Source organism: Phallusia mammillata, chromosome 6, assembly GCF_965637545.1.
Source record: "Phallusia mammillata chromosome 6, kaPhaMamm4.hap1.1, whole genome shotgun sequence".
Classification (NCBI taxonomy): domain Eukaryota; kingdom Metazoa; phylum Chordata; class Ascidiacea; order Phlebobranchia; family Ascidiidae; genus Phallusia; species Phallusia mammillata.
In genome coordinates, this window is record NC_137257.1 from 21345423 (window position 1) to 21371173 (window position 25751).

General features: G+C 37.1%; 4 protein-coding genes across 4 annotated transcripts; 2 read left to right on the forward strand and 2 right to left on the reverse strand.

The window, feature by feature from the left end:
* Positions 1–6331: 6331 nt before the first annotated feature.
* LOC145232411 (selenoprotein W-like) lies at positions 6332–7630 on the reverse strand. Its single transcript, XM_080097024.1, has one exon. The coding sequence runs from the start codon at positions 7131–7133 to the stop codon at positions 6870–6872; it is 264 nt and encodes an 87-aa protein (XP_079953150.1). The 5' UTR covers positions 7134–7630; the 3' UTR covers positions 6332–6869.
* A 1468-nt stretch (positions 7631–9098) lies between these two features.
* Positions 9099–10827, forward strand: LOC145232410 (replication protein A 14 kDa subunit-like). Its single transcript, XM_080097022.1, has 4 exons — positions 9099–9332; positions 9848–9922; positions 9986–10091; positions 10437–10827. Exons 1-4 carry the CDS (start codon positions 9228–9230, stop codon positions 10502–10504), a joined length of 354 nt encoding a protein of 117 aa, XP_079953148.1. The 5' UTR covers positions 9099–9227; the 3' UTR covers positions 10505–10827.
* A 1616-nt stretch (positions 10828–12443) lies between these two features.
* LOC145232408 (ubiquitin-associated domain-containing protein 1-like) lies at positions 12444–14703 on the forward strand. The gene has a single exon (XM_080097020.1). The coding sequence runs from the start codon at positions 12514–12516 to the stop codon at positions 13663–13665; it is 1152 nt and encodes a 383-aa protein (XP_079953146.1). The 5' UTR covers positions 12444–12513; the 3' UTR covers positions 13666–14703.
* Positions 14704–14796: 93 nt separating this feature from the next.
* LOC145232409 (transmembrane protein 248-like) lies at positions 14797–17795 on the reverse strand. Its single transcript, XM_080097021.1, has 5 exons — positions 17343–17795; positions 16737–16965; positions 16413–16557; positions 15957–16122; positions 14797–15646 (listed from the first exon to the last, which is right to left on the reverse strand). Exons 1-5 carry the CDS (start codon positions 17496–17498, stop codon positions 15467–15469), a joined length of 876 nt encoding a protein of 291 aa, XP_079953147.1. The 5' UTR covers positions 17499–17795; the 3' UTR covers positions 14797–15466.
* Between the last annotated feature and the right edge of the window lie 7956 nt (positions 17796–25751).

Sequence of the window (25751 nt, forward strand, 5' to 3'; positions counted from 1 at the left end):
TGCAGATTCAATTTATACAAGACTGAGTCGTCGAAAAAAGAAAAAAAGAAGTCACGTGATTGGTAGTTTGCATCAACGCACGAACGTACACGAAACGGTAGTTTTAAAATTAAAATATTGCAGTAAAACTTTGTGATAGTACAATGAAGTTGTCGCATAAACTTTGCTGGTTGCGCACAAGCAAAGTTCCCATTTCAAAAGACAATATGCGTTTTTCGTGATATGTGCAATTTAATGTAGAAATTATTGTTGCAATATGTTCTGTGCTTGTACTGTAATAAAATAACACATAATGTGTCAATTTTGTGATATATTAGCATTGAATCTATATGCACATAAAAACGCATTAAAAAAATAAGAAGAATAAACTTAACCATAGTGTAGTGAACTCACTAGCACATGACCACAGTTTAACGGCTATCGCTAGAAATGAGAAAAAACGAGAAAAAATGGCGGAACATCAATGCGGGTTCTCTGATTGGTCGTATCTTCGCCAATCGTGCTATCGCCTAATACCGCGCCCTTAACTTGCGGCTTCCATGTCCGTGTTTCATCGGAGGACAATAGGTTTTGCAACGGTTGCGCGAATTATTTTTGCCGTTTTGCAAAAAATTGCAACACTAATAGCTTAGCTGAAGGATTTTCAGCTACATGTGTGATTTGTGGCAACATATAGTAGAGCAACGAACACGCCGAAACGTCACCTTAAGTGATCGTTTTACGTTTGTTATTATCCCCCTTCGTGTATTAATGTATTGGTCACTTTTCTACCTAGTTTTTGCATACCTGCGCCATATGCGCCCTCCTCCTTTTCTTGGCAACTTAGATGTTGTCCGAGTGATTGGACGTTCCATGGTACAATCAAACAGGGCTGTTTTGTAGTCAGTTTTGTTATTGCGTAAAATTTTGTTTTTGTTTTTGCTGCATGTACGTGCGTGTCCTTTCTAAAAGAAGTCTCTGTTTGACCGACTTGTCGGTCCAATCATGCAGGGCTTCGAAGCGATCGCTCCTTTTTGTTTTTGTTTTATTTTGGTCCTTTTTTGTTTTTGTTGTATGTATGCGCTCATTTACGCGTATTTCAATAATATTTCGAGTATTGCAATGTAGTATCTTATGTATGTTTCCTCTACTTTTTTGGCCCAGCGCTTTGGATCTCTTGCGACGATGGCGGAGATACCCTAGGTGCGACATTTTTTTTTAATTGACATGTATGCAGTTGAACTTGCCGCCCTTATTTTATATCATTGAGAGGTGATCGACGTGAAAATACGAGCACAAGGGTCGCCTAAACGTCGTCGATAAAACTACGTTCGTTGGTTTAATAATCGACCACATTTCAACGTTGAAATCCGACCAAAAACCAAACCAAAGTGAAACTAAAACGTCAAAACCATTAATAAACGTCGATTTTTTGACAAATTAGACACGTTAAAGAAACGCTGATTTTGTCGTGAATATTCCGATGTTAAAATGAAGTCGATTAAGCGTCGAAGAAGTAAAGGCATTTGTTGGATTAATAATTAACCACATTTCAACGTTTATAGTGCTGACTCGGCAATTATTTTTACTATTTTCCCAAATTGCTGTAACAGCACCATAAACGCCTATGCTCTGTTGCGCCACCTACCAGAAGTTCTCAGACCGGACCTAAGACTATGCTCAGTGTTAGTAGCTCTACCCATGACCAATCGTGACGTTCCATGACGTTTTGCACTTGTGCGCATGCGCACTTGGAAAAGCTACATGCCGGGCGAAATAGGCGACAAGGTGCTGCGGCTCGCGCAGCTCCACCAATCACGCAGCGTGTGAACCGGCCTGTAGTTGTGTTGTCTGTTACGGCTTCCGGGTCTACGTGCTCCAAAGACAAACCCGTGTGCTATATTCTTAAGTTTGATAGTGAGTACAGTTAAATAATGAAGATGTAGACCAGGGGTCACCAACCTTATACAACCCGAGGGCTACCTTAAGACAACCAAATGGCTCGAGGGCTACCAATTTAAAACATAAGTATAAACATGTTAAAGTGTTCATACAAAATGTGTTTTGCTCCATTGTCAAAGTGACATCGTTCAAATTAACATGTCACGGTTTTCAAAAATGGAGCCCAGTTTCTTTTAAAACATTATTACCATTCTTACTAAAAATGAAGCTGTGCGGCACTGGACACTACTACCAGGTCGCGGCGAAAAAGTGGGTCGCTGGTTGGTTTCGTTGGGTTGTCGTTATTGCGACTAAGTACGCTAATTTATTGCATATTTTGAGTTCAAAAAAATCAGGTGTTGAAAAAAAGCACCGCTGTCAAACTTTGCACTCGTTTTAGTAATTAACACTTTGACTCGATAGTATTAAATTTAGTCGCTGGTCGGACATCAACACTTGCCCCCTAGTCAAAGACAACTTTTAACTTTAAATGCTTAGTGGGCCGAACAAAAACTCAAGGAGGAGCGCATCTGACGCGCGTGTTTGAAACCCCTGGTCTACAACATTTTAGCGTGCGAATTTGTTCACTGATATTTATTACCGCGCATATGATGTTATAGTCGAATGTCATGATAGTAATTCTTTGTTTTAAATGTATTAATTGCCCATGGTTAGATAAACGTCTTGCATCACTTTTAATGCAATCTTTATCAGGGGCAGCAAAGGCGCAACTGGCTATTTCCAGAATCAGTCCGCGGGCGACTGGAAATGAACCAACGGGTGACCAGGTGCCCGCGGGCATAGGGTTGGTGCCCCCTGATGTAGACAGTGTTTGCAACCAAGTGCAATCTTGTGTATTGATATAATGGGCATGTTCTGGTTTTCTAAAGTTTAAACAGTAGCTGCTAAATTGCTTCAAAGAAAATGTTTCCTAAGAATGAACATTCTACAGGGGAGATAGTAGGGGCAAAACGGTTCTTGTTAACACTGAAAAGGATGCAAACTTTTCTAAGGAACACCATTATTTCCAAAAAGACTTGCACTTGCAGTGATAGCACTAAAAAGAACAAAAGAGTTTCTTAGTAGTCATTTGGAAATCAAGACAGAAGCTATCAATTATTTTGCTCAAACTGTAGCTTTATGGTTCATTTTGGTTGTAAAATAGATGCACAAGGTTTAATAATATATTTAAAGTGACAGTGTTGTAATTTTCAAAGCAGGGAGTTTTGTACTTCAAAAAAAGGAATTATAAGCTATTTGCCACCGAACAAAGCAGCAAGTATAGCAGTTAAGAAACTTAAAACAATTAATAGTTGTATACAAAATTAAGAAAAGATGTTGAATAAACAATATAACAAAGTATTGCTCTTCCATCAGATTTTATTCTAAACAATCGACGTTTCGACGTCCTATACAAGACGCCTTCATCAGGATAATGACATAGCTTGCAAAACAAAATTCTTATATTCTTATAAGCAACAAAATGCAAACCACACACACAAGAAACAGCGATAAGAAGACCGCGCGGCTGCAAACTCGCACCAACGCAATGATAACACAAGCTCAGTGCTGTAAAAGCGACCGATAATTTATCGGCATTAGAACATCTGTTTTAACCTTCATTGTGTTGGCGTGTGAATGGATGTTCCAAGACTCTAGAAAACTTCGCTTGTGATAATCAGTTTCCTTCACCAACACCTGGGCAGCAGAAAAATTAATGCTGTGGTGGTGAGTAGTTGCATGGTTTGCCAACGCTGACTTCTTAGCATCATTCTTGCCCACATCCCTTTCGTGCTCCTTCCGGCGCGTATTTAGACTTCTGCCCGTCTCACCGATGTAAATTTCCACGGTATAGCATTCACCACACCCCTTGTCGCAGTAGCATCTAGTGGGTCTTTTTGGTGCGACAGAATCTGACGTAGGGTGTTTGCTGGTTTGACCCCAACCGATACACCGAAATCGGTTAACATACGACGGATTACATCTGTTAACCATGGTATGTTGGGTAAGGTGACGGAGGCACGTTCTTTGTACTCGATCTGTTTCCGTGAAACCTTTTTATGATCATGGAGGATCCAGTTCGGGTAGCCATTTAACCGCAGGGCCTCATTTATCCTGTGCAATTTCGTTTGGAGCAATGCAGGGTCTGTCGTCATGCGTGCGGCCTGGTCTTTAAGTGCTTTGACAACAGCCCTTTTCTGGTATAATGGATGATGGGACTTAAAGTGTAAATAGCGCGTGGTACTGGTCGGCTTGTGGTACACACGAGTGTAAAGTTTACCCTCCGCCGCCTTCAAAATTTCCACATCTAGAAAGGGAAGACTGTTCTTGCTTTCCAATTCCATAGTGAATGCAATTCCTCGTTGCACATTGTTTAAATGTCGCAGAAACTCTGTTACCTGGTGTTTGTCAATGATACAGAATGTATCATCTATACCAGGGGTCACCAAACTTTTTTGACTGCGGGCCGGATAAGTCTAAAAATAATTTGCGCGGGCCACATAGTTTACATGTCCTAGCGCCGCCTTTCAAAACTTAGCCCGCGAGGCGATTTTTCTAGGTGCGCCAAGATTTGGTCTTGCTACAATCCCATTTAAAATCTGGTGATGCGACTGTAAAATTGTATAGGTCGTCTCTTACAAGCAATGCTTGTATGTTACGTCACAAGTAAAGGCATTTGTTTGCGCACAATTGACACTAGTAGTCTTGTCTGTGACGTAACAAACTGACTTTGGATCAATCCTGGGCGTTGTAATCCTATTAAACTAGGTAATATTATTACATTTTTCGTAAGAAGTAGATTAATTTTTGAATGATACAAAGTTATCAATACGATTTGGCAAACCAAAAAATGTGGTCGAGGGCCGGATAAAATGACCTCGCGGGCCGGATCCGGCCCGTGGGCCGTAGTTTGGTGACCCCTGATCTATACCGTCGCCAAAACCGTGGTGGTGTGGCAAAAGTTTGCAAGGCACGTTCCTCCTCAGACTCCATGACCATGTTGGCAACGGCCACTGACACAGGAGAGCCCATGGCCCCCGATTTAGAATTAGAAGTCGCACAAACGGCAGGTAAAAAACAATAGGCCGCGGCTTACAATCGAGTAAATACGGTATATAAGTCTTTTTAGCAGATATTGTTAACCGTATCAATTAACGTAGCCTAATGTTTACTTGAATGAAAAAAATCTCGAGAGCAAATTGACCGGAATCGCAAAATTCTCCAAAACCCGATCAAATCTGGCGTACGTTTAAAATTACTTGCCTACGGCGTTCTGATATGAGTCTTAACGCAAATATGTCACAATTAAGTAGGCTATCGGCCATATTTTGAGTATTGGTAAAACCCTGAGTATTCTTCGTGTTCTCTTTGGCTTAATTTGTTTACAACTACGGACTAAGCCGGTAGTATTTTCGGCACGACATTAAAAAATAGCGGATCGGCCCGGTGGGAAAAAGGCACCGTACTTTCCTCACTAGTTCGAGGTGAAATCGCCGTTTACGATCCCCTGTGTTCAATTTTGTTTCTGCTTAATTTACACAACGTCATTCGGGCGTTTTCGCTCCCCAGTTTATTTGTAATGAAATAATATTATACAAACAACAAAAACAACATAGTATGGTAGGCCCACTGATCTCTATAAACACTGGATTGCGCTACTGGTCGTCATGGTTGAAGCAAATTGAAGCGTAATGGCGGCTGCTAAGGAAGCTCCAAAAATGCATTGCGGGCAATGGGGAGAGAGTGGAAATATGTCGATAAATTTTGTTTCAGGCATCTGTACAGCGATTTTTGCAGATATGATTTGTAGCTTAATAGGACGCATCTATTCCAATGTGCAATAACCTATAAATATGCGTAGATTGACTGTGATGTGTTTTAGTGTAGGTGTACTGGGAATACGTTTTTAAGTTAGTGTTGAAATAAATCATTACTGGGTAGTAATAAATGTTTTATTGTGCAATATAAGTAGTTTTCGTGCTTTTATAAGCATTTTAGACATGAATCCAACAAGATGGCTCTTTTCTGAAGTATTTATTGGTTCTTTTTCACTACTTTTGTAAAAATATTTTGTAAAATACAACAAAAAATGTAAAGGTAATATGGTAGGGACCTATTTATTTTTGCTTGCAAAAGCTAGCAGATTAAAAATGGCAATATATTGGAAAGCAACACTTCCAGTTTTGGTTTTGTGGCTGTGATTATTGGCCTTGCTTGTTCAATGAATTTTTATTATTTTCATATTATTTGCCACTTACTTTACTTGGATCAGTGTTCTACACAAACCTTATTATGATTTTCCTAGAATACTTCATTGTACAGAATACCAATCACTGTCCTGTGTTATACCCATGAGTACCCAATCCAATTATGATTTTAAGCTGTAGGAAACTAACTAACAAGCATAACATTTCTGAGAAACTTGTTTATTTTGCACAATTCTTTCATTTTTTTAAACACATGTACACCAACACCATACACACTAAATTCAATAAATTACTTAATGCAAATCTGTATGGTCATGATTAAATTCCAACCATCACCCCAAAGGTTTAAGTGATAGTCTTCATGATTTCATGTCCATGCACAAAATACAAAAAGCTTTCAGTGAATTTAACCTGGCCATAAAAATTGAAACTGTGTAAGTCTTAAGCCAAACTCAAAAATCAAAAGTACATACATGTCAGCATAGTATAACCACAGTAAGGTTTAAGTATCACAAGTAACTTAAATTAATAACTTAACAGTAGAAGTAATTAATGATTTTAGCTTCAAAACACAAATTGCATTTCTTGATTGGAAAAGGACCAGACAAAATGGTCCATGGCAAAGTTCAAAAACACTGTCAGACAAAAAAAATGCGGAAAAAGCAAAAGAATTTATGTGAGCAATTTTCTGGTTTCATGCACTTTATTTACCGCCAGGATTTTAAAGAACAAAATAGTCTTCTATTTTAAAGCAGCCTCAACTGCCGAAAAGATCTTTTGGAGCTTGGCGTCTGAGTCAATGTAGCCATCTCCCTTTTTCTTGGAGTGAATGAGCTTTCCATTGACTTCAACTTCAAGCCAGCCAGTGATCCCTGGTGTCGAGGCTGCCTCATACTCCAACTCTCCTTGAAACTCATTTTCAAGTTCGCTCTTGAGAGCATTAACATGCCTTAGGTACCCTCATCCACCACAGTATGTTACTTTGATTTTAACTTGTTTAGACATTGCAATGAATGTAGTTGAATGCAAATTTGCAGATAACTGAAAAAGAGCAATCACAACAATGTTTAAATGGTGTCTTTTTACACTTTGATCGCACTATATAAGTCATGTTAGTCCACACACTCAAATCGAGACAACAACGATTTGGTCTGAGTGCCAGGCATATGAAGTCTTTAACGTGTAAGAAGTGTTTAAAGTCAAATAAAGTCTCACTTTTCTTATTCTCGCACAGTTATGCAATTGTTAAAATACAAGCTAGCCCAAAAAAACATCGTAGGTTGCAGATAAATTAAGTTTAGTTTTGCGAGTTTTAAATTAAGTTTTGAGTTTAAGTTAAGTCTGTTATGAAAAACTTCAGTCCTAGTCAAGTTATTTCCAATTTGCCAATTTAGTCAATAACATCTTAATACGGCAACTAGTTCCAACAAGAGAAATAAAAAGTCGTTTTCGTTACATATGCTGATATATGACGCCCTTTTTACCTCACCATCACCACTTCCGACTTTTGTGTTTTTGACAAATGACAGATGGGTAACAATGACTCATCATTTATAAAACGGTCGTAAACCGTGACTTGACCAAAAAAATATTTTTTGAAAAAAAGGCGCAACAAAACAGAAAATGTTTCAAAAAAACAACGTTTATTTCCGTGTATGTTGTTTTGTACTAGGTTATATTTTCTTTTACTTGCAAAATGAAAATTTAAATGTCGAAATTTTTTTTTACAATTTTTAAAATATGTAACGAAACGTGATTTCTAAAGACAAAAAGTTTCTTAATGAAATATTAATAATCACTTGTAGTCAATAGTAATTTATTTTAAATATATTTTTTCCCGTCTTATATAGTTCACTAAGGTATGTTGAATAAAATGACTGTATTATTTATTGCAAAATTCCAAAAATTTAATAGGTTCAATACATGATTTCTATGATATGTTATATAATGCACTGAAGCGTGACATCCATCTGGCGCGAAATAATTTTTGTGGCAAGTTAATTGTGGGAAATGGGAATGTGGGCCGTGGGGATTAGGGTTTAGGCTCTTAGGGATTTTAATCTTGCGTAAGGTCTAGTTGTAGGTTAGGCTGCGATGGACGGATGTAAGCATTAATTACTTTTGCCAAAAGGCATCCTTTTGAAATTTATTTTTAAACTTTCTATATTGCTAACCTGTTTATTAATGACGCTTATCTTAATGGTTATAGAAAATTAGTATAGCTTCATATTCCATAATCCATGTAATGTTGTGATGATCTTAAGTCAATTAAACTTATTAAAAATAACACCAAGTGTATGTGTTAGTTCTCATCATTATATTACTTGACATTTATTTACGAACAAATGGTCTAAGATTTGTACAGTCCAGTAACCCACATTGGATTTTATGGCACGTTTCGCCGAGATCTCGGGTGTGCACGAAGAATTTTCAAGTTTGCAAGTGTGCAAGAAGAAATTTTAGGGTGTGCACGAACCAGTCAAGTGTGCACCTTATCAAGAAAAAGCTAACCGATTTACAAATATTTAACAAAATCTCAAAATAACCGTCAAATACAATTGCGCCACTGGTTAACTAATCTGGAAAACAGAAGTTATTTAGCGCCCAGGCCTAATGTTTTGTCAATAACGCAAGAAAACAATAGAAAATTTTTGCCGAAGGCTTTTTTCGAGGGGTTGTTCAAGTGTGCAATCAAACTTGAAAAAAATAGTCTCAGGTGTGCAGCTGCCATACTATCCATACCGGCCAGTAACCGGTTGTATGAACTTACACTTGGTCCCTATTATTTTGTTTTGTCTGTAAACTACTGCAATTTCAATGAATACTATTGCCAGATTTCTTTTAAATCACAAGCACTTTTTGTTCCTAATGTTTATGTTTTTTTTAGATCATGTGACTTTTCTATCTGTAGTTGTAACTAAAATAAATGTTTCTTAGTGTTCTGACTGGTGCATATCCAATATAAACAACCATCTTTTATCTCATACAGGTCTTGTGTGAAAATCTGTAAAAAAATTGCCTCAGCTAAATTAATCACAAATTTGGATTCTTGGGACTCATATTCAAGCTTTGTTTGCAAAATACGTCATATTGGATAAAATGACTGAGTTGTATGACAACCCAAGGCCCAGGATAACTGCTTCTATGTTGCCAAGATTTGTTGGAAAGAATGTGACAATGCTTGGAACCGTAGATCCTGGAAATGTAAGACACATAAATTTTGTGCACGGTAAAAAACAGAAAACTTAAAAAACATGAACTTTTTAAATAACAGATACTAAAAATGTATATTGTTGTTTGTTGGTTTATTGCGTAACATTATAATCTTGTCAGTCACCTTACCATTTCTGAACCCATTGAACCACAGTTTAGCTTTTACCTATTTCTTTAATTTCCTGGTCTCGCATATGCCAAGTGTTTACTTTTATGTGCAGTGTAATAAAATATGATGTCATAAAAATTCACTGGTGCATCAACTTTTGATATAACTGAGCAAATAATGACTCTTTAAAAATAATTGTGTTGGCATTTTCATATTCCTATTTATTTTATTCACACATAGTTCTGACTGAATAAAGATTAGGAAATTCCCTGGAGAAGTGATGGCCCGGTTTAAGATTGACTGTGACTAATTTATGTTGTAGTTGTACCATGTTAACACTGATAGATTTTTTGCTGTAATACATGAATAATATGTACAAAAATATTAATGGGTCTAGATTTCCTCTGATGGAAGCTCATTCAAGCTTCAAACGGATGAGAAGACAGCTGTAAGAGTAACACTAAATGCACCCGTAAGTTTATTGTAACAAACTGTATGTCAGGTTCCGTATTTTTTTAATTCACTATGTTTAAAGCTAAATGAGATGTTAGATGACTTGGTGGAAGTGACTGGTACTGTTGACAACCAGTGCAACCTTTCGGGCATTGTCTACCACAAGGTGTCCTCAAATGTCCCTTTTGGTAAGTAAATATTTAGAACAATAAGGTTGAAGGCCATTTTAGAAAATGAGCACCAATGCTAAGAAGGCCAAAACATTAACAACAGCTTTACAAAAACAAGATTAAATATGTTTTTCTATTGTTTATAAAGATACTTATCTTATGGGTCACTTATGATCTTGGTGAAAGTAAAGGTTGAGCACACTGGAAACAAAAATTTGAAAGTCAGAGTCCGATAAGAATCCCTGCCATTGTGACTTTTTAACTTTGTGTGTGATGAAATGTACTCTATATACCAGTGGTTCTTAATCTTTCATAGTCTGTGACACTCTTACTTCAATTTTTATTGTGTTTTCATACCAACAGATTTTGAAGAATACAACAACACTATTGATTTGATGCATCGCTTTCCAAATTTGTGCACCTACAAATGAACTTGAAAATTGCAAAGTTTAGTTGATATTTGCCCTTTGTGTGAGTGCTTGTAAAAATGTATGTCTTCTGTGGTGTATATGGTGAAAAATCCGTTAAGTGGTCACAAAAGTTCAAGAATTACAAATTTTGTTTCATAATTTCAAAGCATTCAGGTTGTGCCGCTGTTTTATTGTAATATTATGAAAAACATAAAAGTGTCTCATTTACCAACTAATGCACCTTTATTCTATCACAAGGAACAAATAAACCAATTGTTTGCATACAATTACTGTTCTTTGCTTTTATCTGTGACGTAACAAACTGCTTTTGGATCACACTTATGCCTTGTAAAATCCTGTTAGACCAGGTAAAATAATTACTAAAATGTATTCTGTATGTTTGCACTATCTTTAAAGCCCCCGCTGCAATTTGGTGACCCCTGGTTTACAACATAGGCATGAGAGACTTCTGGTAGTTCTATTGCTGCAAGTGTTTGAAAAACAGCCGTTTTTGCCTGTTTCAGGGGGGCGTGAAGTGCCGGACAAACCTCTTAGGGGGTGGACAAAAAAGGTTAAGAACCGCTGATCTAGATCGTTTGTTTGTTTGTTTCGTTTTTACCCTCGATGGGCGGGCAACGCCTGAATGCGTTATGTTATGCTCACAATGAGTCCGCCGTCGAGCTGCCTGTTTTATTACAAGTCCGTTTTTATTTGATTTTTTCGGTCTTGGGCAGTTGGTGACTTAACTGTCTAAAGTCTAAACTGTTAGATTTCATTAAACTCAAAAGAGCAAACTAGAGATCGCTAACGCAAAGACGGTAACGCAATTCATAGAACAGTGGTTCGTCACCTTTCTTACTTTGCAACCCTCTTTGGAGGCTTTTTAACACCATGTGACTGCTTTACAAACACACAATAACTAACAGAATGTGAGCATCATATATTTACTATCAAAAGTCGCTGTAACAGTTCGGCTTTTTGTACTGCAGCTGCAGCAAATCCCTGTCAACATTTTTAATACTTCATACGTTTTATGTAAAGAAACGCCAAAAAACAAATTTATGGAAATATTTAATCGCAAATACTATTGTGATCGCTGGTCTGCATCGACGCTTCGGAGCTGATCCCATATAAATATCAGGAAGACGAACCGCTTGTCATATAATGGTTCAGGTTCGGTTAAGGTTCACTTGCGGTTTTGTTCGTAAGGGTTCAGTTCAGGTTTTTAAAAATGTATATTTTTGGGTTTGGGTTCTGTTCCGGTTTGGGCAAATTATCCGGTCCGAACCGGTTATCGGTTTTTAAACCGATTCAAATTTTTATTGGTTAATTTAATTCTACCCATCATCTACCCGGCCTTACTAAACTCCAAAAGAATTTTGCCCATGCCCTGCTATTTTTTGCACGCCATTAAGTGTTATCTCGTCTATTCTTCAGTTTGATGTTTTGAAAAAAATACAAAATATTATACAGACCGGATTTTTTACTGGTTCGGGCCAAACAAAATATGAGGTGCGACTCCGGTTTGGGTTTTTAGAAAATCGTAATTAGCGGTTCGGGTTTTAGGAAATTAAACGCTCAAACCGGTTCGTGGGTTCTGGTTTAGTCTCGGTTCGACTCCCTGATAAATATATTCATTTTATTTGTTTAGAGTTAAGAGAATTTTACAAAAAAGGCAATTTGATGGCGGCGTAGCGACAGACTTTTTTCTTTCTCTCGCATAGTGACAGCTGATCGGTAATATTGAATGAAACAAAACTGCAATACCGGTTTTGTTTTGTTATTGTTTGATGCTAGACAGCAGGTTGAATAAAGTGGTATTAAAAAGATGTAGAGAATAGAGACATTTTGTTGATGTGAAACCGGTAAACAAAAAGCCAGTGTACAATAATTACGATTAAAGTGAAAATGGCATTACTTTAGAGTTTAGACGTTTTTTATATTTACAATTTTACATGCTAATTTTTCATTTGATGTTTTTGAAGTAGTGAGTATTTTTTTCTGGATTTGATTGACAACAGTTTATAACAATGGATACAAAGCTTATGAGCCCAAGGCCTCCATCTTGCCTGCAAGTGGCAGCATCTGATATGTTTGGTAACGAAGCAAATATTAACATTTCCGCTGATATGTTGATAGAAAAAGTAAAGGAAGTGATTATCAAGCAGCTCACAGCTGAAAGTGAAAATGCTTCAAACTATGGCCAATACAAGTTGGTCCTAATCCAGGACATGCCTAGAAGCTTGTGCGATGAAAAAACTGCAAAACAAGAGACAGTGGATGACGGAGACTGCATACTTTTAATCAAAAATAGAAATCCAAAACAGCCTGTCAGTTCTTTAGTCAAAGATGGTATTGCTTCACATGATGGACCTTCACAGTCTGCCATTGCCAGGGCAACTGAAGGTTTGCCTTCATTGGGTGGTGTAATTGATGAAAAAATAAAGAAATCAAGTTCAGATTTGACTGCTTCTACATCGACACAAGTGGAACAAACTCTTCGGCGCGTTTTGCTCGCATTGCTTGATTTATCTTACAAGTTTGTAGAGTTTGACAAAGGCACTGTTGAAGAAAAACCAGACCCAGTGGATGCGCAACAGATGAAGGAGCTTACTGATATGGGATATTCTGAAAGTCTGGCCAGAAAAGCTTTACTGTTATATCCATCAAATAAACAGCAGGCTTTGGAATGGTTGCTAACCCATCAGGATGAAACTCCAATGGAAGAAGCAGGCACAAGTTCAGCAATAGCTGATGAACCAATGGACACTACCTCTGCAGCCAGGCCAAGAATGCGCACTCGGTCATTCAAACCAAATCCAATACACTTAGCATCCCTCCTGGATATGGGCTTTACTGAAGAGGAAAGCATACAGGCTTTGAAAATTAATGGCAACAACCCAAATAGCGCCTGTGATTGGTTGCTAAGCGACAGGAAAATGGATAGTGAAGATTGCTCTGATGAACCACTAGATCAGAATAGTGAGTTGTATAAAGCTCTTGTATCAAATCCTACAATTCACATCGGTTTGCATGATAGAAAGGTATTGGAGGCACTTGAAGATATGGTAGAAAACCCTATGCGCCGTAACAGTTGGGCTTATGAAAGTGCAGTTGGTAATGTCATTTTGCAAATCCTTAAGCTGTACAATAAATACTCCACAACTGCACCACAAAACTGACACAATAATTGTTTTTTTTTTCTTATTAGCAGGTTTATCTGTCACAACTACTTCAAGTTTAAAAAATTAGTTTTTGAGAACAATTTTATAGTTCGTTTTAAATGTACCTCCAAACAACAATACATTTCAGATGGATTTATTCAACTAAAGCAGGTCCACTGAAACTTTCTTGCTCTGCGAACCCATTTTAAAACAGAAATTTCTATGCGACCCCATGATGGGTAAAGCCCAGGGGTGCACAACCTTTTTGCTATGCCGGTCACATCACACATCTTTATTTGACCAGCGGCCGCTTATTGCCTGCTTGTGTTTTAAAATTACTGATGTTAAGAAATTCAAAATTAATTTCTAACTTGATACACAGATTGACAGTCTTAGCTTTTATGGCGTCATAATCTATATTGTGACGTTTGTGGTATCTGCATTTTCGTGTTGTTTGCACACAATAGGCATAAAAAAGTCTGGTGCATGTGGCTACTATGCTGGTAATATTTTTTTAAGTTCCACAAAATGTGTTTAGAGCAGTTTAAAAATCAAAATATTTGGTAAAAGAGTTTTTATTTACGTCACGGCCGCCAGTAGGCTACATATATTCTAATAAACATGTTTATGGCCGCAGGTTGTGCATCCCGGGTGCAGCCAGAAGTATGCCATTTATTGTGACTGACATAATAATGTTTCGCTACCCCAAAGTTATGCTATGCGACCCCAATTTGGGGTCCACAGTTTGAGAAGCCCTGAACTAAAAGATTATTGCCCACAAACTATTTTGCATGTGCAACATTATCACTGATGTATATTTATTGCTCTGATAGAAGTTTTCTTGAAGGTTGCAGCCAATATACTTACAAACTATAATTTTTATTGTTTGCAATATTGGCTGTGAATGGCCAACGCACATTTTTATTTGTGTATTCATGCACATTGTACCTAAACATAGCCTTTGTGCAATTATTTTGGTCTGTGTAGCTTCACTTTATAAAGTTGAGGTCCGTTGTGTATTTGTTTCTGTGCAAAATAAATTGTTCAAAAACAGGATTGTGGATCACTCAGGATATTGCCACATTACTACTGGTATTTTGCAATTGCAATGATTGTTTTATTTAAACAAAGAAAACAACAGTTAAAGAATTAAAAGCAAAAAATGAAACAATTTTTATTACGCTCGACCATTTTTTAACAACAAAAAACTGCATGCATTGTGCAAAAAATTTGGTTTGTGCAGAAACAAACTTAGGCTAAGCTTTACATAAGCATGTTTACAAGTTTGTATAAGTTACTTCTCAAATTTATATTCAAAATATATTGACACACTTACTATAAATTTGTAGCACATATGTTTGCAAAATGAAGGAAGAAATTAAATGAAACTAAAACAGCAAAAGAAGGCACATCAAGAGCAAACAAACACATCAAAACAGTAACACAAATTGAGGCACCTTATGGGCTTCTACATCACTAATTAACATTTGACTGTCCGTATAATTTGCTGCCACCCGTATTTTTCATTGTAGCCAATCTATTTTTGTCCCAGCTCAGGAAAACTTCATGGCCACTCACTACAAACCCTCTGTTGCTTTTATGTCCAGGCATACTGAACTTGCATTCTTAAGTGCATTGAATGTTAGCATTGCAGCAAAAAAACACAAGAAGAATTCTCACAATAGCATGGCTCAGAGCAAGCACTATAACCAAAGCACACATACATAAATATTTTTTGCCTTATAGAAACAGGCTAACTCAGTGACTGTAAGCAGTAATGTTAGATGATTTATCAAACAGCCAATATAACTTTAACAAATCATGGGGAGCCTTGTCGACTGAGTAATGGTGACCTGCTGCGTCGGTTGGAATGCGCTGGAGATTCGATATGGTAATGACGGCCTCCTCTGATAATTCCGAACAGTATAACAGTGATGATTACAACAAAAAGGAAGTAGCTACTATGCAGCAATCGAACCTGAACTCTTGATCGAGTTTCCTTCAAAAAAATAAACAATCAAGATTGTATATGAAACATCAAAAGCTGAAACGGCAAAAAAGTTGCATAGGTCTGTCGGTTGAGTAGACGTATAAAACTGTTCCTGATTTTATATTTCACTGTCACTGAGGCAATAACTTAACTTAACAATAATATGCTACATGAATTAATACATGTTACTCCAATCAGTTGTAGATGTATAAATAGTATGTTTAAAAAATAACTTTTTATGTTTACTTCTTTGGACCATCAAATTCACACAAGTAACAATCTATATACACCAAGTCCGATTTTTTGTGAATAAACCTACCACTGTTAAAACTACAAACAGTTGTTCATCTTCCTCATGAATAATTTTCATCAGTAGTGACGGACATTGAGATGTGGTTGCTTTTCCTGGGACTGAAGAGACCAATCGTCCATCTTTGTATGCTTTATCTGTGGTGTTTGATTTAAATTTACATGACACAGGTCGCCTGTAACAAACATACAAAACGGTTGTAATTCAAAATAATATAGTTTTCAGAGCAATTTAAAACAATTTTTTGTGTGCACTATTGTTACAGCAAAATTTGTTTTTGTTGTTTGAACAAACAACACGTAAGCCTATTAAATGTCAAATATGTATGTACAAACTGTTGACAAAAAAAGTTCAAAAATACAATTACTAACTTTAAATTTTGGGGTCATTGTTAACCCTTTAATCAACTTGCCTTTCATTTACACTTTCAAAATATGCCAACCAATTCTTTGCTAGCAAACTTACGGAGTAAAAGGAAAGATTTCTTGTGGTCCAGTGATAGTAAGACAGGCTGGCATTGTCCATAAACAGCCTTGCTCTTCATCACAGTATGGGGAGTAGGGTTGTATTGGCATTGCACTAATTTGAATTGACTGATTTTTGAGAGGACCTGATTGAAAACGAATTTGTCATAAAATACCAGCTGTCATGTAAGTAAATAGAAGAGACTTTTGCATTTTCAAACTTCCCAGTTTTACCAATAATTTAACACTGTTTTACACAAAATGTTTCTGGAATTTATCAACGGGTTATGCTGTAAATAATAAATATACACATAAATGACATTACCTGACAGCCCAAGTTGGGACCCATTAACAATTGTTGTGAAAGATGAAAATGTTACATTTCCATTCATAGGCACATGCAAAAGCACGGATATTGAAAGATGTAAAGACACATTCTTCACATGAATTCCTTGCATTACATCAATGGTCCTGTTAAGATCTGCATCTGAGATTGTGTCATTTGAGAGACAAAAGTCGATCTTCGTAATGTTTTCCATAAATGTGTTCCAATCCTGTTGTAGACATTAAAAAAAAATTTAGCATGAAGTTTTTTTAGTTACATCGGTCAGTTTTTTTATGACAGCCTCTTTATTGTGCGGAGAAGTTAGCAAATCTGTGTACAGCCACTTAGAATCAAGACTAACATCTCCCACACACATGTGCATGACTCTTAAGTCCGTGTGCAACCCCAAAAAGTTGGCGTACAAACATTTAAAATAAAAATAGCGTGTGCAGCTGCCATATTGTGTAGACTGGCATCCAAAGGATTCGTTATTCTACTTTGAACATCCCTACTCAGGATAAAACTTTTTGAAATTTTATTCTGGTATCATGGTAATGTAGCAACCCATCATGGTCATACATTAACACAGAATTATTTGCTTCATACCTTTTGTATATCAGGGTTTCGTATGTTATTGAGTTTGATATAATATGCAAAGGAAACAAATGCAATGGCCATCATGCCAAGACAGAATATAAAAACCACCAACGGAGGACGCGATGAAAGGAATGACCTCACATTGTACAGCACACTCACGGCCATTTTCAATCAAAGTCAATGTAAAGTTATCAAATATATAGCAACATCTATGTAACCATGCAACTCATTTTTGTGTTTATAAATCTGCAAAAAGTATTGAAATGTAACCCAGGCTTGTATAGTGCTTGGAAAACAAAATGACTAAGACACTGGTTTATGGTATAACCACAGAAGGCGACCTGTATAGGACGTTAAACAGTGGTCATGTCTAAAACTGTGGGCCCACTTGGATCACTTGGCCCGCCTCATGCAATTGAAAAACTGCAGGCCCACTTCTTTGCTGCTGCGCGAAGCACTGGATATATTGGACCCAGAGTTATTCCCTGCGAGAGACGGGCCAAGCACTGGATATAGTGGGCCCGCAGTTTTTATACTTGCAAGAAGCAGGCCCACAGTTTTTTCTATTGCATGTGGCGGGCCAAGTGCTGGGCCTAGCGCTCCAAATGGACCCGCAGTTTTAGACATGACCCCGTTAAACAGTCAGTGAAAAAATACAGCTCCCAAAAGAGCTCTTTCTTTAGATATAGTTGATTATGCCTGGCAGCAACAGTTTATATACTGGAGTATTGTACTTATTTTATGCTTCGCACAGCAACATGCAGTCAAAAATAATGTCGAGTCTGTCTATGACTCGCTAGTCCTAAATAGCGGTTTTGTAACGAAGACCCGATTAAGTTAAGTTTATTGTTAACTAGAAATTGCTAAATTCTTGTCTCCTATCAGCCTGAATTTTGAATTTAATACATAAGCACAATGCGAGTCGGGTGTTGCACCTCAAAAATACGAAACAATAAAAAACAACATCTTTCCAGACAAAAACAAGGCGAACCACCGTCCATCCGTGGGTAACACTAAAAGCAGAAAAGCGGGAAAAGCAGGAAATCAACACTAAAAGCAGAAAAGAAAGGACAAGCAGAAACAAGGGAAATTTGTGTTTTCTAAAAGAGGGAAAAAATAATTCCAGAAAAACAGAAAAAGAGTAAAATTTCTTGTTTCATAAGATTTTAAAATACGAAAAGCAGAAAAACGGGAAATGTTTCTTTATTTGTTTTATTGCCGTTCTAGCTCTTAAAAACCATTCGAAAGTGTTCTAATAGCGTTCTACATTGATTGTGTCAAAATACAGAAAAGACGGGAAATAAACAAATAGAAAACATTTCTTGTTTTTCAGTATTGGACACAACACACAATCGATGTAGAACGCTAATAGATCCCATTCAAATGGTTTTTACGAGTTAGAAAGGGGCTCCTCCAAAATACGCAATCTATAAAATGTTGATGGTTAGGGCTTTTAGGTAAAGGTTTATAATAAAAATAACACTATAATTTAGTTTTAGATTCCCAGTTTGGACTTAATATTCTCATATGTGTTGAAAGTGGTACTAAGCACTGTATGGTACCACATGTTAACACTAAGAAAATTAGGTCCAAAAGGTATCTAAATTAAATTATAAAGTTATTTGTATTACAATCCCTCACCTTGACCCTTATAACCGTAGATTGCGTATTTTAGAGTAGCCCATTAGAAAGGTATAAAAAAACAAATAAAGAAACATTTCCCGTTTTTCTGCTTTTCGCAATGAAACAAGAAATTTTACTCTTCTCCTGTTTTTCTGGAATTATTTTTTCCCTGTTTTAGAAAACTCCAATTTCCCTTTTTTCTGCTTTTCCTTTCTTTTCTGCTTTTAGTGCTGATTTCCTGCTTTTCCCTCTTTTCTGTTTTTAGACCATCATCATTTCGCCGAAATGAAAAGTGCAAGAATTGTTAATAAGCGTTACGCACCACTGCGTGTAGTTTCCAAAATTTTTTTTATTTTCATTTTTTTTAAAACCATAAAACGTGGTCAATGTAGGTACAAATCGACATTTTGAGGTCTGGGAGAAAAACGATCAGCTTGTAAAATCACATTTCAGGTTTCAAACAGCATTTGGCAACGAAATGACTTTTACCGATATGCTCGCAAATGTCGCTCACACCTAAACGCATGTACAGTATAGGGTCCAATGTTCAGAACAAAAAAAAATACATTCCGCGCCTAATATTTTTCTATAAATTGGCACAGATGTGTGTTAGAGCAAGTAGTTTCGACTCGTAAAGCCCAATTTGTGGTCTCTTTTCGTATTTGACAACGAAATGACTTTTACCGATGAATGGTCGCAAAAGTCGCTCACACCTAAACGCATGTAGAGTATAGGGTCCAATGTTCAGAACAAAATAAAAATACATTCCGCGCCTAATATTTTTCTATAAATTGGCACAAATGTGCGTTAGAGCAAGTAGTTTCGACTCGTAAAGCCCAATTTGTGGTCTCTTTTCGTGTTTGCCAACGAAATGACTTTTACCGATGTATGGTCGCACTCGCAAATGTTGCTCACACTTAAACGCATGTACAGTATAGTGCATAATGTTCAGAACAAAATAAGAATACATTCCGCGCCTAATATTTTTCTATAAATTGGCACAGATGTGTGTTAGAGCAAGTAGTTTCGACTCGTAAAGCCCAATTTGTGGTCTCTTTTCGTATTTGCCAACGAAATGACTTTTACCGATGTATGGTCGCACTCGAAAATGTCGCTCACACCTAAACGCATATACAGTATAGTGCATAATGTTCAGAACAAAATAAAAATACATTCCGCGCCTAATATTTTTCTATAAATTGGCACAAATGTGCGTTAGAGCAAGTAGTTTCGACTCGTAAAGCCCAATTTGTGGTCTCTTTTCGTGTTTGACAACGAAATGACTTTTACCGATGTATGGTCGCACTCGAAAATGTTGCTCACACTTAAACGCATGTACAGTATAGTGCATAATGTTCAGAACAAAATAAGAATACATTCCGCGCCTAATATTTTTCTATAAATTGGCACAGATGTGTGTTAGAGCAAGTGGTTTCGACTCGTAAAGCCCAATTTGTGGTCTCTTTTCGTATTTGACAACGAAAAGACCTTTACCGATGTATGGTCGCACTCGAAAATGTCGCTCACACCTAAACACATGTACAGTATAGTGCATAATGTTCAGAACAAAATAAGAATACATTCCGCGCCTAATACTTTTCTATAAATTGGCACAGATGTGTGTTAGAGCAAGTAGTTTCGACTCGTAAAGCCCAATTTGTGGTCTCTTTTCGTATTTGCCAACGAAATGACTTTTACCGATGTATGGTCGCACTCGCAAATGTCGCTCACACCTAAACGCATGTGCAGTATAGTGCATAATGTTCAGAACAAAATAAAAATACATTCCGCGCCTAATATTTTTCTATAAATTGGCACAGATGTGTGTTAGACAAGTAGTTTCGACTCGTAAAGCCCAATTTGTGGTCTCTTTTCGTATTTGCCAACGAAATGACTTTTACCGATGTATGGTCGCACTCGCAAATGTCGCTCACACCTAAACGCATGTACAGTATAGTGCATAATGTTCAGAACAAAAAAAAATACATTCCGCGCCTAATATTTTTCTATAAATTGGCACAGATGTGTGTTAGAGCAAGTAGTTTCGACTCGTAAAGCCCAATTTGTAGTCTCTTTTCGTATTTGCCAACGAAATTACTTTTACCGATGTATGGTCGCACTCGAAAATGTCGCTCACACCTAAACGCATGTACAGTACTATAGTGCATAATGTTCAGAACAAAACAAAATACATTCCGCGCCTAATATTTTTCTATAAATTGGCACAGATGTGTGTTAGAGCAAGTAGTTTCGACTCGTAAAGCCCAATTTGTGGTCTCTTTTCGTATTTGCCAACGAAATGACTTTTACCGATGTATGGTCGCACTCGAAAATGTCGCTCACACCTAAACGCATGTACAGTATAGTGCATAATGTTCAGAACAAAAAAAATACATTCCGCGCCTAATATTTTTCTATAAATTGGCACAGATGTGTGTTAGAGCAAGTGGTTTCGACTCGTAAAGCCCAATTTGTGGTCTCTTTTCGTATTTGACAACGAAAAGACCTTTACCGATGTATGGTCGCACTCGAAAATGTCGCTCACACCTAAACACATGTACAGTATAGTGCATAATGTTCAGAACAAAATAAGAATACATTCCGCGCCTAATACTTTTCTATAAATTGGCACAGATGTGTGTTAGAGCAAGTAGTTTCGACTCGTAAAGCCCAATTTGTGGTCTCTTTTCGTATTTGCCAACGAAATTACTTTTACCGATGTATGGTCGCAAAAGTCGCTCACACCTAAACGCATATACAGTATAGTGCATAATGTTCAGAACAAAATAAAAATACATTCCGCGCCTAATATTTTTCTATAAATTGGCACAGATGTGTGTTAGACAAGTAGTTTCGACTCGTAAAGCCCAATTTGTGGTCTCTTTTCGTATTTGACAACGAAATGACTTTTACCGATGTATGGTCGCACTCGAAAATGTCGCTCACACCTAAACGCATGTACAGTATAGTGCATAATGTTCAGAACAAAAAAAATACATTCCGCGCCTAATATTTTTCTATAAATTGGCACAGATGTGTGTTAGAGCAAGTGGTTTCGACTCGTAAAGCCCAATTTGTGGTCTCTTTTCGTATTTGACAACGAAAAGACCTTTACCGATGTATGGTCGCACTCGAAAATGTCGCTCACACCTAAACACATGTACAGTATAGTGCATAATGTTCAGAACAAAATAAGAATACATTCCGCGCCTAATACTTTTCTATAAATTGGCACAGATGTGTGTTAGAGCAAGTAGTTTCGACTCGTAAAGCCCAATTTGTGGTCTCTTTTCGTATTTGCCAACGAAATTACTTTTACCGATGTATGGTCGCAAAAGTCGCTCACACCTAAACGCATATACAGTATAGTGCATAATGTTCAGAACAAAATAAAAATACATTCCGCGCCTAATATTTTTCTATAAATTGGCACAGATGTGTGTTAGACAAGTAGTTTCGACTCGTAAAGCCCAATTTGTGGTCTCTTTTCGTATTTGACAACGAAATGACTTTTACCGATGTATGGTCGCACTCGCAAATGTCGCTCACACCTAAACGCATGTACAGTATAGTGCATAATGTTCAGAACAAAAAAAAATACATTCCGCGCCTAATATTTTTCTATAAATTGGCACAGATGTGTGTTAGAGCAAGTGGTTTCGACTCGTAAAGCCCAATTTGTGGTCTCTTTTCGTATTTGACAACGAAAAGACCTTTACCGATGTATGGTCGCACTCGAAAATGTCGCTCACACCTAAACACATGTACAGTATAGTGCATAATGTTCAGAACAAAATAAAACTACATTCCGCGCCTAATATTTTTCTATAAATTGGCACAGATGTGTGTTAGAGCAAGTAGTTTCAACTCGTAAAGCCCAAATGTTGTAAAATTCTGAGCGACGACCCTGCTCGCTAGAATTGTACCAGACAAGATTGCCTTCAGAGTCCTTTATCTGCTACATTTAATTAGCCGGTATTGGTTGCAAGCCACTACACCACGTCAAGGTTCCGGCAATTGTAGTGGTTTTATTTTACAGATAAAATCCTCATTTTGGCCAAAACAAAACGAGGCAAAAAAACTGTTATTACGAACAGAATAAACCCAATAATTACAATAATTAAACATTACTCGTTTGTTAGTGATGCAAATGACTTTTGTACAATCAGTTTTAACCTTTTCTGGACTTAGGTGGGGTATATTAAATTTGATCTTGATCGCATCCAATTTTACTGCTTGCATCGTGGTGTGTTAAACTGTCAGTTTTCATCACAAAATATGTGATTGCTTCCATGTTTAAAACATGGGTGAAGAAAAAAGGTATATCTAAGGTTTTAGTGTACAATAATAACTTGTCAAGTACGGAGTGCTTAACAACAAACTGAGGTCTTATGCGTCTTCCCTGGAACGTTTGCCGAATGACTTGATCTCCAATCAGTTGTTGTCGCAGACGAAGGTCGCAAAAGTAATAGTCAATAAATCGCAATAGATCTGTCATGCAATTTGGAGTCAAACTGGTTTTATCTATTGTAAATTGTGCATTGTAACCTCTCAAACGCTGTCTGTATCCCTTACTAAATAAACACAAACGATAACAATCAGGTCTGCTTCAGGCCTGTTCGGGTGTTGTGGAAATTAGATCTGATATATTGTTGGTAATATATTCATAAACTACTTTTTGTTGCCCAGAAAAACTGTGAAGACCAGAAATTTGAACACCATTTAGCTCCAAATCAGTGTCTTTGTAAATAATTCGTTCCGAAGATTTAATGGCATTTTGGTCAATTCGGCGGCGCTTTCTGCGAACTACCTTCACTGGTTGGTGTTTAGCAACAGGGGTGGTAATAATATCGGTTTTAGTTTTTTTGTAGTAAAAAATACAACTTCCAGTTAAAACGCTATTCTGTATATCTGCCCACGTCCTTTGTCTCACTGTATCGTCATCAAACTCCATTGCACCGCATTCATTAAATTTGTAGGCAACGTAGTGACCAGAATCAACATCCAAACCAACATGAACCACAACTGACGCTAAAGTATACGTGACTTTTTTAGTATCAGAGCAAAATGACAACAATCGATCGAGTATTACACGCTTGCAACTCTTCGAACCACCTAAGTTTCTGTGCAACACAATACATAAAATGTCGGAAGCGGATGCAATATGTGAGACCACAAATTGGGCTTTACGAGTCGAAACTACTTGCTCTAACACACATCTGTGCCAATTTATAGAAAAATATTAGGCGCGGAATGTATTTTTATTTTGTTCTGAACATTATGCACTATACTGTATATGCGTTTAGGTGTGAGCGACATTTGCGAGTGTGACCATACATCGGTAAAAGTAATTTCGTTGGCAAATACGAAAAGAGACCATAAATTGGGCTTTACGAGTCGAAACTACTTGCTCTAACACACATCTGTGCCAATTTATAGAAAAATATTAGGCGCGGAATGTATTTTTATTTTGTTCTGAACATTATGCACTATATACTGTACATGCGTTTAAGTGTGAGCGACATTTTCGAGTGCGACCATACATCGGTAAAAGTCATTTCGTTGGCAAATACGAAAAGAGACCACAAATTGGGCTTTACGAGTCGAAACTACTTGCTCTAACACACATCTGTGCCAATTTATAGAAAAATATTAGGCGCGGAATGTATTTTATTTTGTTCTGAACATTGGACCCTATACTGTACATGCGTTTAGGTGTGAGCGACTTTTGCGACCATACATCGGTAAAAGTAATTTCGTTGGCAAATACGAAAAGAGACCACAAATTGGGCTTTACGAGTCGAAACTACTTGCTCTAACACACATCTGTGCCAATTTATAGAAAAATATTAGGCGCGGAATGTAGTTTTATTTTGTTCTGAACATTATGCACTATACTGTATATGCGTTTAGGTGTGAGCGACATTTTCGAGTGTGACCATACATCGGTAAAAGTCATTTCGTTGTCAAATACGAAAAGAGACCACAAATTGGGCTTTACGAGTCGAAACTACTTGCTCTAACGCACATTTGTGCCAATTTATAGAAAAATATTAGGCGCGGAATGTATTTTTATTTTGTTCTGAACATTGGACCCTATACTGTACATGCGTTTAGGTGTGAGCGACTTTTGCGACCATACATCGGTAAAAGTCATTTCGTTGGCAAATACGAAAAGAGACCATAAATTGGGCTTTACGAGTCGAAACTACTTGCTCTAACACACATCTGTGCCAATTTATAGAAAAATATTAGGCGCGGAATGTATTTTTATTTTGTTCTAAACATTGGACACTATGCATTTAATCCAGTGTCACTCATGCGTGACGAGAACACTGAGTCGGCCTTCCTGGTTATAGTGTTCGTTGAATATACCCTATCTACACGTTTGTGTATGGGACGTTTTCTCCCATACCTCACAATGTCGTTATTAGTACTTACCTGGACCACGTTTGCGTTTTGTTCAAAAAAAATTAAAAATTTTTTTGGAAATTACACGCAGTGATGCGTAACGCTCATTAACAATTTTTGTACTTCGCATTTCGGCGAAATGATAATGGTGTTTTTAGTGTGACCCTCCGTCCGTCCGGTAGAGCTACTAACACCATAACTCACTTGACACCCAAAGTCGATTAGGGGGCGTAAAGAGCTGAATTTTTTATTTAGCGGCTATAAATGGGTTGGGTTGGGAAATAAGTTTTTAATTTTTTTACATTAGTAACTCATTTTTTGGGTTAGTTTTATTGAATTTTAAGTGCTAATACCTTACCCCGACCCTAATAGCCCTAACCGTAA

Excerpts from the sequence above, each read along its gene's own strand:
- LOC145232408 (XM_080097020.1), top strand. The coding sequence starts at position 12,514 with ATGGATACAAAGCTTATGAGCCCAAGGCCTCCATCTTGCCTGCAAGTG.
- LOC145232410 (XM_080097022.1), top strand. The coding sequence starts at position 9,228 with ATGACTGAGTTGTATGACAACCCAAGGCCCAGGATAACTGCTTCTATG. Across the intron at positions 9,333-9,847 it reads GAACCGTAGATCCTGGAAAT|ATTTCCTCTGATGGAAGCTC; the intron begins GTAAGACACATA and ends TAATGGGTCTAG. Across the intron at positions 9,923-9,985 it reads GAGTAACACTAAATGCACCC|CTAAATGAGATGTTAGATGA; the intron begins GTAAGTTTATTG and ends CTATGTTTAAAG.
- LOC145232409 (XM_080097021.1), bottom strand. The coding sequence starts at position 17,498 with ATGGCCGTGAGTGTGCTGTACAATGTGAGGTCATTCCTTTCATCGCGT. Across the intron at positions 16,966-17,342 it reads GAAACCCTGATATACAAAAG|GATTGGAACACATTTATGGA; the intron begins GTATGAAGCAAA and ends TGTCTACAACAG. Across the intron at positions 16,558-16,736 it reads GTCCCAACTTGGGCTGTCAG|GTCCTCTCAAAAATCAGTCA; the intron begins GTAATGTCATTT and ends GTTTTCAATCAG.